This window comes from Ascaphus truei, chromosome 10 (genome assembly GCF_040206685.1).
Source record: "Ascaphus truei isolate aAscTru1 chromosome 10, aAscTru1.hap1, whole genome shotgun sequence".
NCBI classification, from domain to species: Eukaryota; Metazoa; Chordata; class Amphibia; order Anura; family Ascaphidae; genus Ascaphus; species Ascaphus truei.
Window position 1 is genome coordinate 5,838,191 of NC_134492.1, and position 14,814 is coordinate 5,853,004.

At 44.2% G+C, this 14,814-nt stretch overlaps 1 protein-coding gene across 1 annotated transcript in view; it reads left to right on the forward strand.

Moving 5' to 3' along the window:
• The window catches only part of LOC142503466 (vitellogenin-A2-like), a 69,826-nt gene that overhangs the window by 25,604 nt on the left and 29,408 nt on the right, over positions 1-14,814 (forward strand). The window contains exons 2-8 of the mRNA XM_075615659.1: positions 1,734-1,754; positions 4,903-5,054; positions 8,782-9,033; positions 9,822-9,983; positions 11,573-11,721; positions 12,347-12,497; positions 13,451-13,608. Of these exons, the coding sequence (XP_075471774.1) occupies positions 1,734-1,754; positions 4,903-5,054; positions 8,782-9,033; positions 9,822-9,983; positions 11,573-11,721; positions 12,347-12,497; positions 13,451-13,608 (1,045 nt within the window). The remainder of the gene's footprint in view (positions 1-1,733; positions 1,755-4,902; positions 5,055-8,781; positions 9,034-9,821; positions 9,984-11,572; positions 11,722-12,346; positions 12,498-13,450; positions 13,609-14,814) is intronic.

Consider the following 14,814-nt stretch of genomic DNA (forward strand, 5'->3'; position numbering starts at 1 on the left):
TTATTATCCAACCTTTACAACAAATAGTCACCTATTGTTCCACGATTTATAAATAATACTACCTATTACGCATTTACATCCCGGGCAAAGCCGGGTCTCTCAGCTAGTAAATATATAATGCACAGAAAGAAGAAAAAAGTAGTAACATGTTCCCAAAATGCATGAAAGCACAAATGTTTAAAACAATGGAGTTAAGGCCTTTTAACTGATTATATGGATTGGAACAAATTATTTTAACTTGTCCATATTTCCCCCATTTTCAATAATAATAATAATAATAATAATAATAATAATACCAATAATATCAGAGGAAAAAATATTGCTCTTCAATCGCCTTATTTTCTCTTTAAGAGAGTACTGATAGATAATCTTTGCTTTTCTTAATTTCATATTTTTTAGAATGAAGTAATTGATTATTTGCACTTTTATTTTAGAGGATAAAAGAACGTACTTATAAAATAACTCGCTGCTTTTTATAGCGTAATTTTATATGCCGAGTGGTTACAAAGAACTATCCTGTTAATCTGCACTGAAGCATCGAGCATGATTAAGGCCAGGACCATCGGGCGCTGACGCTCATGCTCTCCTGCTCAAGCAGGAGCTTTTTTATGTCGTGGCATGAGCGTCAGCGAGCGCGCTTGTGAGGCGGGTGGGAGGCGGGGCGGGAGGCAGGGCTAGCGCGTCACGGCGCGACGTCATGGAGTGCCATTGGCTTTTGCCGGTCACGTGACCGGCCCTCCGCTTCCCTCAGCGCGAAAAATTAAACGAATCTGTCGGCTGCAATTCCACACGCCTCCTCACGGCTGCGGCAGTGTGCGGAAGCGTCTACCAAAGCCCCACACATGCCGGATGCAGGAGGTAAGTTTCCTGGCTCTGCGCGGCTCTGCGCGGCTCAGCGCTATATTTTTTACCGTGGTCCCGGCCTAATACTTTTTAATGCACATTAACTAATCATCTAAAATGTTATGTGCGGCCCTTCCCCGCATCTAAAAGGATAATTATATTTATCAGAATGTGGTTAAACGGTTATTTATTTTTTGCTATTCGATTGGTGAGGGGGGTTGCATTACAGTGCAGACCCCTTCCACACCGAAACAGTTAAAGAACCTTGGAACTCACATTATGGAGAAGATGAAAACTGCTGACTGTGTCACTGTCACTTTTTGGTAGGATGTCTCTTTGCTCAGTAAATTTGAATTGTTATCAGAAAGATAACACCTGTTGTCTTCAGTCACTGTGACCTGAACAAAGTTATCCTAACCTATCACTTGGCTACAAACCGCCAACAATTATTAACCACCTTCATTAAAATATACTAAAATATATTTTTTTTATTTCAAACGTAATTTATATAGGTATTCTGACCATGCTTATTATGGAATTCCTGTTTGAATAATAATTGATGTCCGTAATATGAATGAATTAATGAATTGTGGTAAATATGTTTGATTGATCGGGTAAAAAATTGATTATTTACCAGTGTCAACCATTTCTGGCATCACGTGCCCCAGACCTCTGTGCTATAAATGCCACCGTTTGTTGTTGGATCTCTATTCGCCATCATCATGAGGGGAATCATTCTGGGGCTTCTGCTCACCTTTGTTGTGGGTAAGTGGGTGTTGCGCTGAATAATTGTGCCATTCACTCAGACGATGGGACACATGATATGAAAGAATAATAGTTTCTCATATTTTCTGCTGTTTCTAATGAGTTTCTTATATTTTTTCTCACAGGGAGCGAGAGGTCACAATATGGTAAGCATGTTTAATATCCTTACATTATAATTAGTAGACTGTAAAACTGAATATTTGGGATTTGTTTATACTCAAAGGATGACTGGGATACTTAGGGCCGCCAACAGGAAGGGTCTGCCGTGTCAAAAAAAAAGTGTCCGGGGGAAAAAAATGGCTGTCATTTTTGCTCTCCCTGCAGTAGGGGCCCGGGCAACCGGGCCTTCACCCGCGCTCTACCCAACCACGCTCCTCAGCCCCTCCCACCATGGCCAGGCTCCTACCGGAATCCCCTCGGCGCCCCCTGTAGTAGGAGCCCGGGCGGCCGGGCCTTCGCCCGCGCTTTTCCCATCCACGCTCCCACCATCCCATGGCCCTACCGGCATCCCCTCGGCACCCCCTGCAGAAGGGGATCAGGCGGCCGGGCCTTCTCCCGGGCATCCTTCCCACCCCTCAATACCAGGCCCTACTAGGATCCTTCCCCCAGTGCTCTCCCAAGCCAGGCGGCTCCTCAGACCGCCCACCGAAAAGCCAGACACCGCAGTCACCGGTCCTGACCATCCCCAAGGTATGTCTACTTTTTTTTATATGTATTGGGGGAGTGGGGTCTTTTTATATGTATTGGGGGAGTGGGGTCTTTTTATATGTATTGGGGGAGTGGGGGTCCTGTTATATGTATTGGGGGAGTGGGGGTCCTGTTATATGTATTGGGGGAGTGGGGGTCTCTTTATATGTATTGGGGGAGTGGGGTCTCTTTATATGTATTGGGGGAGTGGGGGTCTCTTTATATGTATTGGGGGAGTGGGGGTCTCTATATGTATTGGGGGAGTGGGGTCTCTTTATATGTATTGGGGGGAGTGGGGGTCTTTTTATATGTATTGGGGGAGTGGGGTCTTTTTATATGTATTGGGAGGAGTGGGGGTCTTTTTATATGTATTGGGGGAGTGGGGGTCTTTTTATATGTATTGGGGGAGTGGGGGTCTCTTTATATGTATTGGGGGAGTGGGGGTCTTTTTATATGTATTGGGGGAGTGGGGGTATTTTTATATGTATTGGGGGAGTGGGGGTCCTGTTATATGTATTGGGGGAGTGGGGGTATCTTTATATGTATTGGGGGAGTGGGGGTCTTTTTATATGTATTGGGGGAGTGGGGGTCTTTTTATATGTATTGGGGGAGTGGGGGTCTCTTTATATGTATTGGGGGAGTAGACGTCTTTTTATATGTATTGGGGGAGTGGGGTCTTTTTATATGTATTGGGGGAGTGGGGGTCTCTTTATATGTATTGGGGGAGTGGGGGTCCTGTTATATGTATTGGGGGAGTGGGGGTCACTTTATATGTATTGGGCGGAGTGAGGTCTCTTTATATGTATTGGGGGAGTGGGGGTCTTTTTATATGTATTGGGGGAGTGGGGGTCCTGTTATATGTATTGGGGAGTGGGGGTGTTTTTATATGTATTGGGGGAGTGGGGTCTCTTTATATGTATTGGGGGAGTGGGGGTCTCTTTATATGTATTGGGGGAGTGGGGTCTCTTTATATGTATTGGGGGAGTGGGGGTCTCTTTATATGTATTGGGGGAGTGGGGTCTCTTTATATGTATTGGGGGGAGTGGGGGTCCTGTTATATGTATTGGGGGAGTTGGGTCCTGTTATATGTATTGGGGGAGTGGGGTCTCTTTATATGTATTGGGGGAGTGGGGGTCTTTTTATATGTGTTGGGGGAGTGGGGTCTCTTTATATGTATTGGGGGAGTGGGGTCTTTTTATATGTATTGGGGGGAGTGGGGGTCTCTTTATATGTATTGGGGGCGGGGCTCTTTTTATATGTGTTGGGGGCGGGGCTCTTTTTATATGTGTTGGGGGGCTTGCGGGTATTTTTATATGGGTTAGGGTATTTTTTATATGTATTGGGGGGCTTGGGGGATTTTATTTTATATATGTATATGGTAGGTGGTATTCTTATATGCATTTGGGGTGTGGGGATTATTTTGTATGTATTTGGGGGTCGGAAGATTTTTCGCATTGGGGGTGGGTGGGAAATATTTTGTTATATATCTTGTCAGGGGAATTGTGTGAGGGGGGAGGGAATGAGTGAGCATGGGGTAATTGAAGGACGGAAGTGAGAGAGGTGGTAAGTGAGGAAAAGAGGGAGTAAGAGTGTGACGCAGGGGAGAGAAATACATGCGAGGTGGGAGAGTGAGAGGGGATGAGACGGAAGGGAGAGAAATACATGGGAAGAGGAGGGGGGAAAGAGGGGGCTCGTGAGCTGTGAAATGGGGGTGGGTGGCTTACAATACCGCCGACAGGGGGGGGGGGTGATTTCTGTTGGCGGCCCTGGGGATACTGAATATTTTAGATATATTCCAGACAATCAGATTGCAAAAGATGAAAAAATAAACAAACAATTGATAAAGGTTATACATGTGCTCCATGATTCTACTATCTACAGTACATCCATATGTCTCACTTATCATATGTGTCCCACTTATCCATGTGTCCCACTTATCCATGTGTCCCACTTATCCATGTGTCCCACTTATCCATGTGTCCCACTTATCCATGTGTCCCACTTATCCATATGTGTCCCACTTATCCATGTGTCCCACTTATCCATGTGTCCCACTTATCCATATGTGTCCCACTTATCCATGTGTCTCACTTATCCATATGTGTCTCACTTATCCATATGTGTCCCACTTATCCATACTGTATGTATCCCACTTATCCATATGTGTCCCATTTATGCCTGTATTATGTTATCATTTCCTGTATTATAATGTCTCATTTGTGAAGCACTACATGCACGGTTGGGGCTTTATCACAGGGGGGCTCAACTCCAGTCCTCAAGACCCCCCAACAGGTCAGGTGTTGAGGATATTCCAGCTTCAGCACAGGTGGCTCAATCATTAGCTCAGTCAAAGATTCAGCCACTGATTGAGCTGAAGCAGGGACGGAATGAGCCATCTGTGCTGAAACAAGGACTGAAGCAGGGACTGATTGAGCTACGTGAGCTGAAGCAGACTCTTCTAATGAGCCACTGATTGAGCCACCAGTCCTGAAGCAGGGATATCCTTAAAACCTCACATGTTGGGGGGTGGGACTTGGGGACTAGAGGTGAGCGTCCTGCTTTCTCACACACGTGTGTGTAATGCTTGTGTTCATCAATGTATTACAGAGCCTTTTTTCAGTGACAGCAAAACATACGTGTACAATTATGAAGGCCGAGTACTGAATGGATTCCCAGAGAAAGGTTTGACCCAAGCTGGTGTAAAACTGAACTGCAAGGTGGAGATCAGCGGCTACGCGCAGAAGTCCTACCTTCTCAAGGTAAAGCCCATCCAAAGGGGGAGAAGGGCAATGAGAGCACAGGGCGAGGTCAACGCAGATTTCATTTCCAAAAGCAGTCCAGAAACTGGAATATGCCGGTGGAATCTATGTATTACAATGTAGCAAATGAGTGAAAGAGAAGTAGAGACAACATCAGTTTATCACCCGGATTTACTAAGGTCAAATTTGGAGTGGACACACCTGGTTTCGGCGGTAATTGCCATTGACTTGAATGGATGTTAATAGGGGTGCGATCCCCTGCATGGGACTTTAATGAATCTCCCCTTTGTAATCTCTGTATTGGAGAGTGTAAAAGAATATGCATTAGTGATTAGTGATTAGAGATTAGTGAGTAGTGATTAGAGATTAGAGATTAGTGAGTAGTGATTAGAGATTAGAGATTAGTGAGTAGTGATTAGAGATTAGTGAGTAGTGATTAGAGATTAGTGAGTAGAGATTTGAGAAGAGAACTTTACTCTCTCTCCACTTTTAGAGACTTTAAAACACAGCTCTTTAATGTAGCAAGCGGGTTGTTCCCTTGCAGAGTATTACACCTCCTATATGCATTCACCATGACCCTTTGCAGAGTATTACACCTCCTACATGCATTCACCATGACACCTTGCAGAGTATTACACCTCCTATATGCATTCACCATGGCCCCTTGCAGAGCATTACACCTCCTATATGCATTCACCCTGACCCCTTGCAGAGTATTACACCTCCTATATGCATTCACCCTGACCCCTTGCAGAGCATTACACCTCCTATATGCATTCACCATGACCCCTTGCAGAGTATTACACCTCCTATATGCATTCACCATGACCCCTTGCAGAGTATTACTCCTCCTAAATACATTCACCATGACCCCTTGCAGAGTATTACACCTCCTATATGCATTCACCATGACCCTTTGCAGAGTATTACACCTCCTATATGCATTCACCATGACCCCTTGCAGAGTATTACTCCTCCTATATGCATTCATCATGACCCCTTGCAGAGTATTACTCCTCCTATATGCATTCACCATGACCCCTTGCAGAGTATTACACCTCCTATATGCATTCACCATGACCCCTTGCAGAGTATTACTCCTCCTATATGCATTCACCATGACCCCTTGCAGAGTATTACACCTCCTATAAGCATTCACCATGGCCCCTTGCAGAGTATTACACCTCCTATATGCATTCACCCTGACCCCTTGCAGAGTATTATTCCTCCTATATGCATTCACCCTGACCCCTTGCAGAGTATTACACCTCCTATATGCATTCACCCTGACCCCTTGCAGAGTATTATTCCTCCTATATGCATTCACCCTGACCCCTTGCAGAGTATTACACCTCCTATATGCATTCACCATGACCCCTTGCAGAGTATTACTCCTCCTATATGCATTCACCATGACCCCTTGCAGAGTATTACACCTTCTATATGCATTCACCATGACCCCTTGCAGAGTATTAAACCTCCTATATGCATTCACCATGACCCCTTGCAGAGTATTACACCTCCTATATGCATTCACCATGACCCCCTTGCAAAGTATTACACCTCCTATATGCATTCACCATGACCCCTTGCAGAGTATTACTCCTCCTATATGCATTCACCATGACCCCTTGCAGAGTATTACTCCTCCTATATGCATTCACCATGACCCCTTGCAGAGTATTACACCTTCTATATGCATTCACACTGACCCCTTGCAGAGTATTACACCTCCTATATGCATTCACCATGACCCCCTTGCAGAGTATTACACCTCCTATATGCATTCACCATGACCCCCTGCAGAGTATTACACCTCCTATATGCATTCACCATGGCCCCTTGGAGACACACTTACCATAACACCCTGCTACTGTCTCTATAAATTCTCCCTGCTTACCACTTACGAGTGTAAGCTCTTCTAGGCAGGGACGCTTTTCCTAATGTTACTTTTATGTCTGAGGCACATATTCCCAGTATGTCTCCTATTATTTTGTCACATATATTACTGCTGTAAAGTGCTATAAGTGGCTGACCTCCTGCTGGTTCAGCTGCACCACAGCCCATGACTTTTAGGGGCCCATCCTCAAACTTGCCGGAAAACACTGGTGTTCCGGCAATTCTCTAGGGTCCAACCCACCCCCCACGGCTTCACCCCAGCTCAGCCTGACCCAGCCTTTCCTGAGGAGGGGAATCCGTCCTGCCAGAGTTGGCCCTCCACGGTGGTACTCACCGAAAGTTGAGACCAACTTCCGCAATTGGCCGTCTAGGTAGCCCCCCTCCACTGCCCAGTAAGGCTCCCCTACACCACCAGATAAGGTCCCCCTACACCCCCAGGTAAGGTCCCCCATCACCGCCAGGTAAGGGCTCCCTGCCCCACCAGGTAAGGTTCCCCTCCACCCAGTGCCATCTTAACACATGGGCACGCTGGGCAGTTGACCAGGGGCACCACGAGCATAGGGGCCCCACGCTAATCTATGCACAGACCAGAATTTAACACTAATTTTCCGTTCACCCGCTTGAACATTAAAATCTCCCGCTAACTCGGTAGAAGGAGAAAAATTACGACTTGTAGCGGATAGTTGGCAGGGCCCAGTGCACTGCTTTGCCCCGGGGCCTATAATGCTGTTAAGATGGCCCTGCCTCCACCACCATATAAGGTCCCCCTACACTGCCAGGTAAGGTCCCCCACCACTGCCAGGTAAGGTCCCCCACCACCACCAGGTAAGGTCCCCCACCACCGCCACGTAAGGTCCCCCCCCACCGCCAGGTAAGGACCCCTCTACTACCCAGTAAGGCCCCTTCACGATGTATATATTTGCACCAGGGTCCATAAATAACTTGTTCTGCCCCAGAGCGCTATGTGCTGTACATGGATGGTGCTGTACAAATAAAGATATAGATACATTAGTGATTAGTGAGTAACAAGAGTAAAAAGAGTATGTGTAATGTGTAGAGCAGATGAAGCTATTGTTAGTGGGGAGAGAAGAAGAGTATGTATTGCACATCCTAATTAGTTTTCGTTAATCCTAAAAATCTCCATAAATTGAACTGTAACCTCTTCCTTTACAGTCCCAGGAGGGATACGGATAGCTTTCCTAATAAAGCAGAACATAAGTACTAGGGAATGCATAAATGTTTGGTACAATAGCTGCAAAACTGGGCAAAACTAGTACAACAGATTCACCCCAAATGAATCACAAGAAAAACTCCAGTTGCCTTAAAAATGATTCATTTTCTTTGATAAATATGGTCCTGTTTTGGCTCTGATTTTAAACCTAGTTTTGCAGCCAGGCGATTTTAGTAACGAGACCCCTTATCAAAAATATTGAACATAATTAATATCAGTTAAGAGGCACTCTTGGTACTGTAGTTCCAATGAGTTAGCACTATCCCCTTATTTTTGCTCAATTTCAAAGGGAGATATTACTCTATCATGCACGGCTTCTCTTACACAGTATGTCTACTGACTATATAGCTTATCTGCAAACTTGTCTATTAAGAAACATAACAAAAATCACAAACTCACAATTGTAACCTCATTGAAATAAAGGGGTTTTACAAAGTCTCTATTACGTTTCCAATGGACAGAAATGTATTTTCATAGAAAACCATCAGTACTGAATGGATGGTATGAAATTCCCATCGTTTTGAAATATAAACAGTATTTCAAAGTAAAAATTCAACTTCATAAATAAGTGATAATTTTTTCAATTTTGTTTTTTAGATCCTATCTCCAGAATTTAAGGAGTACAATGGCGTGTGGCCCAAAGATCCCTTCACTCGATCCTCTAAGCTAACCCAAGTTATTGCACAACAGCTCACAAAACCTGTGAAGTTCGAATACAGCAATGGACGGGTTGGATCCATCTTCGCCTCAGATGATGTCTCAGACACTGTGCTTAACATTTACAGAGGAATCGTGAACATGCTTCAAGTCAACATGAAAAATTCACAAAATGTGTACGACTTGCAAGAGGTTTGTAAATGTATCCCAGGTTTCAAGATCATGCATGTTAGAATAAGTTTAACTGACTCCTTGTTCAGAACGATTCCAGTACTGCAGAAGATTGCTTTCCAGTAGACAAAGTTCTAGTTTATTCTTACATACAGATGGAAATTCAATCAATGATGATAACGTGCTCAGATGGCAATGATAGAGAAATATTTGTCTTACATTGCAGCTTAGGCTACGGTCCCAGTGTCGGCACCTGTACGGGCGCTTGGCGACGCGTGCCTGGGTGCAAACCGCGATCTGTGGTCTGTGCTTGAGCTGCAGGGGGAAAGATAATATCGCGACGGGGGCGTGGCGGGGGCACGGCCATAACATCACGTGGCTGGTTCACCCTCATTGGCTGAAACGCAGCCATGACGTGGCCAATGCGGCCGCGCATCAAGGCATGTGCGACGTCTCCTAAACATAAATTACAACTTTCACAATAGCGACGGTGACGGGTTGCGTCATCGATCGCGTCACCGGCAGTATAAGCGCAGCCTAAGCCAAACCCCAACATCTGTTATGCATGAAACCTTCACTGGAATTCATCTCTTTTTGCTGACATATGAGTTCCACACCTCAAATCATATTCTCATTCAATAGTCTTGATATAAGTTCTCATTCATACATTTTAATATAATAAACAGATTTCTAACAATGTAAAACAGCATTAACCCCCCCCCCCCCCACTACATCACATCTCCCCAATGTCTTACTAAAATCACGTTGACAACTGTAGTCACGTGTTTATTTTCTTCTACCCTTCCCAGGCTGGTATTATGGGTCTGTGTCACACACGATATGTGATCCAAGAAGACATGAGAGCCGACCGGATCACTCTGATTAAATCAACGGACCTCAACAGGTGTGAGGACAAAGTGGCGAAGAACATTGGAATGGCTTACTTGGAGACTTGTAAAGAATGTCAACAGGTAAGGGTTAATTCATCAGCTGGATCAGAGGCTATGTACTAAAGCAGGGGCGAAGACGTAGCCACTGACTGAGCCACTGACTTAGCCACCAGTGCTGAAGCAGGGATATCCTGAGAACCTCACCTGTTGGTGGTCCTTGAGGACTGAAGTTGCCCGCCCCTGTACTAGAGTCATATTTGACTTCTTTTAAGTCAACATTTTAGTACTAAAAAGGGAGAGGGAGCGGCTCAGTGAGTAAAGACACTACCTGGCACTGAGTGTGAAGCAGGGGAACCTGGGAGAAGGAGCAGCTCAGTGAGTAAAGACACTGCCTGGCACTGAGTGTGAAGCAGGGGAACCTGGGAGAAGGAGCGGCTCAGTGAGTAACGACACTGACTTGCACTGAGTGTGAAGCAGGGGATTCTGGGAGAAGGAGCGGCTCAGTGAGTAAAGACACTGCCTGGCACTGAGTGTGAAGCAGGGGAACCTGGGAGAAGGAGCGGCTCAGTGAGTAAAGACACTGACTTGCACTGAGTGTGAAGCAGGGGATTCTGGGAGAAGGAGCGGCTCAGTGAGTAACGACACTGACTTGCACTGAGTGTGAAGCAGGGGATTCTGGGAGAAGGAGCGGCTCAGTGAGTAAAGACACTGACTGGCACTGAGTGTGAAGCAGGGGATTCTGGGAGAAGGAGCGGCTCAGTGAGTAACGACACTGCCTGGCACTGAGTGTGAAGCAGGGGATTCTGGGAGAAGGAGCGGCTCAGTGAGTAACGACACTGACTGGCACTGAGTGTGAAGCAGGGGAACCTGGTTCAATTCCCGGTGTCGGCTCCTTGTGACCTTGGGCAAGTCACTTTATCTCCCTGTGCCTCAGGCACCAAAAACATAGATTGTAAGCTCCACGGGGCAGGGACCTGTGCCTGCAAAATGTCTCTGTAAAGCGCTGCGTACAATTAGCAGCGCTATACAAGAACATGCTATTATTATTATTATTATTATTATTAATACAAACCTTCATAAAATGTGCGTTGTACGCGCAGTACGAAGAGATCACACGACGCATAATTCGTGATTTGAAATTAATTTTGACGCATTGCACCGTGTGGAATACCTGAATGATATAATGTGAATTAAAACATAATTCTGTGTATTTAAAAAAAAATATATAATCAGTGTTGGTAAACATAACATGTTAGTATAATATTATTTATAATAGCCATAATGTGAAAATAATACATTTTGTTAACCTGCATCATAAAACATCTGAGCTGCGATAAATACATTTTTGGTTGATAGTTAGGAACTTCATTTTGCGTTAACAATATTGAGACTTTTTAGGGTTTACGCTAAGTTGACCTTTTTGACGGATTTTTAACTTTTTCAGGCTGCACAGAAACGTTATTCTTTAGTCCATGCCATTAACAACCGTACACTTACCACAGCCACTTTCTGTGAGGCAAAAAATTCAAACACATTTTTTTTTACGCTGATGGCGCAGATTGAAAAATGTCACGTTCGTACAAAGGTTCACGAAACGCGATTTCAAATTACATTTCCCTGCATCATTTTCAATGGCCGCTGTGTTCATTACATTTCATTTCTCTATTTAGAAGTCAAAGAACTTACGTGGAACTGCTACGTACACGTACAAAATGAAGAAGAAAGCGCAAGGCGCCCTCATTCTAGAAGCTACAGCCAAACAGGTGTATCAGTACACACCGTTCTATGAACTCGACGGAGCTGCCATAATGGACGCAAGGTAGCGGCTACTTGGCCCCTTATTGTGTCTCTAGAAAGATGGCTAATAAATTAGAATTCTAAGTATCACCAGACATTCCAACAATTGTGGTTTGTAAAAACAAGTGGCAAAAACCGTCCACCGCACAGTGTACAGCAAATAAAAATCCATGTGTGGGTTTGCACGTATCAGACAAGTCTGCAACCCTGTCTGTCCCCATTATCACTTAGCAAACAATGCTGCCACTGCAGCAAGGGATTCTGGGCAATGACATGCAAATGAGCACTCAAATTATTCCATTATAAATACCCCTATATTGCATACTAAACATAACGTGACAACACATTTCAGCATGTAACTCTGACTATAGTCATATAAAATAGAATCATTCTTGAGTAAGGAGCTTGCGGTGCATGTCGGGTGAAGAGAATAGTAGATTTGGGTTCATTTGAATCAAAATAGCCTGACAATACACGTTAGTTTTTCCTAACCTGATATATAATGGTGATAAGGTTAGCAAAGAAAAGAACAGGGGTGTCGTATACTTGATATTTTGTGGCCAAATATTAAAGAGTAAGTTTCACAAATAGATACCCAAAAATAGGTGTTGTGCAGGTCCGCTCTGAATCGCTTCCTTCTCATTCAGACAAACACTCACCTGGGTGGAAACTAAAACCAACCGAATAGTTGAGCCTCAGATGCAGCTGGAAAACCGCGGGGGATTAAGTTACCATTTTGCTTCAGAAATACTTCAGATGCCAATTCACTTAATAAAAACGAAGAGCCCAGAGGCGCAGGTAAGTACGGCGAGCTCCGGCGGTCTCTGTCACGGCCACACGTGAACTTGTGATGGAGATGAACCACTGAATACAGATCCCCAGGCGGAGGTTTCCAGTTTACTGTACACAGAGATACACCTGTTAATTGGTCTATCTCCCTGTATAACAACATTATTCAAAATAGTTGTGACATTTCTCTAACTATATATACAAGTATTGTAGTGCAGATTCCCCAAAGGATTTATACTTTTATTTATATATATATATATATATATATATATATATATATATATATATATATATATATAAAGCAGAAAATAGCTGTGTTAGTCCAGTTGCAATAGAGCAGAATAAATGAGTTCTTCAGTATTAGGTGATACCTTTTTTATTGGACTAACAATTTATGTCATAGGACAAGCTTTCGAGAGTTCTCTCTTCTTCAGGTCAAGCATGTATCGCTGACCTGAGGAAGAGAGGAAAGCTCTCGAAAGCTTGTCCTATGACATAAATTGTTAGTCCAATAAAAATGGTATCACCTAATACTGAAGAACTCATTTATTCTGCACTATATATATATATATATATATATATATATAAAGGTATATATATATATATATATATATATAAAAGCAATGGTAATGCTGCACACCACAAGCTAAACAAAAGATACTTGCTGTTACCGGTGCTCCTGGAACAGGGGAGTTCCTGACAATGACAAGCTCCAAAGTAGGCAAAAAAAGGAGAAGGTTCCAGGGCACTGCAGATTTCAAAATAATTTATTGAACAGGCACAACGTTTCAACCACCAAGCGTGGTCTTTCTGAAGTGAAGATTGAGGAATACCACGCTTGGTGGTTGAAACGTTGTGCCTGTTCAATAAATTCTTTTGAAATCCGCAGTGCCCTGGAACCTTCTCCTTTTTTTTCTATATATATATCACACATTATGCTCTTTTCCCTTTGCTTCCATTAGGTGGTAGAAACTCTGCAGCATTTGGTACAGAATAACCAGCAGCAAGTACATGCGGACGCTCCAGCCAAATTCCTGCAACTTACTCAGCTTCTGCGCACATTAGACTATGAGAACCTGCAGGCGGTTTGGAAGCAGTTTTCTGACCGACCTCAGCACAGGTAATCCCTAGTAAAATAAGGACCCTTTACAAGATTCTTTACAATAGCCGTTGTGTAGAAGTGTGACCGTTCCCTTAGCCTGACCTTCTTTTTTTCCATCTTTAATATACAATACTCATGGGGAACTGAGCAAAAAGAGTGGTTTTTACACCCAGCTTTTACCAGAAAGGTTGATTCTTAGATACATTCTTTTTTCTTTTTTTTACTGTGCCTTCAATTTAAATAGAGTTTTATTGGAAGGATCTTAAGATATTCAAGCACCACTACTTTTTGTATAATTTGCAAGTAATTAAGCAAATGAAACATCAGTTGTTAACATATTCACGTCTCACATAGGTATACAACCCGGCTTTTCCTCATTGTCTAAAGCGTACAATTCTTCCCCTGCAGCTAGGGATTCTGGGAAATTACATGCAAATGAGATGAAGTAATTAAGAAACCAAGAGTGTCATTAAAAATGACAGCAACATCGACTCTCTTACTATTCAATGCATTGCCTGATGGTTTAATAAATGTAAAGGTTTCATGTTTCTCTTTGCTGCCTCGATAAAAAGCATCTTTTATTTCTCATGAGCAGGGCGCCCAACTGCAGTCCTCAACACCTCCCCAACAGGTCAGGTTTTTAGGATATCCCTGCTTCAGCACAGGTGGCTCAATCAGTCCCTGCTTCAGCACAGGTGGGCTATCCTTATGTAGCCATGCCACCTGTGGCTACTATCCTGCCCTACTCCTTGCAGTAAGCCCTGGTAGAATCAGGCTGTCATTAGTCAACATGGTGTTTTCCCCCTCATTGGAGCTGCACTTGAGTGACAGTGGGAGGCGGTGACATCAGGCCTGAGCATGTCCAATCATGGGACAGACCTGATGCCCTCCTCCTGGCTGTACTTAAGGGCGGTGCCGCCTCAAATTTAGGGAGTGCCTCTCCCCACTGAGAGAGGCAGGTCGCACGCAGTGAGCCTGAGATTGGGGCCTTCCCTGTTCCTCTTCCCCTGGGGGGAGAGCAAGAGTAGACCTATTCCCTGACTCCTGATAGGGAAGTCGGGAAGAGCTAGGACAGCTGCAGGGGCCCTGACCTGTAGGGGTTGTCCAGAGACCATCATCCAGTGGATAGCTGATCCTGAGAAGCTGTGATTGGGCAGACCACTGCTGTGTTGTGGTGTAATCAATAAAGACCATTCCTGTTTGCATATAACTCCTGCCTGGGTG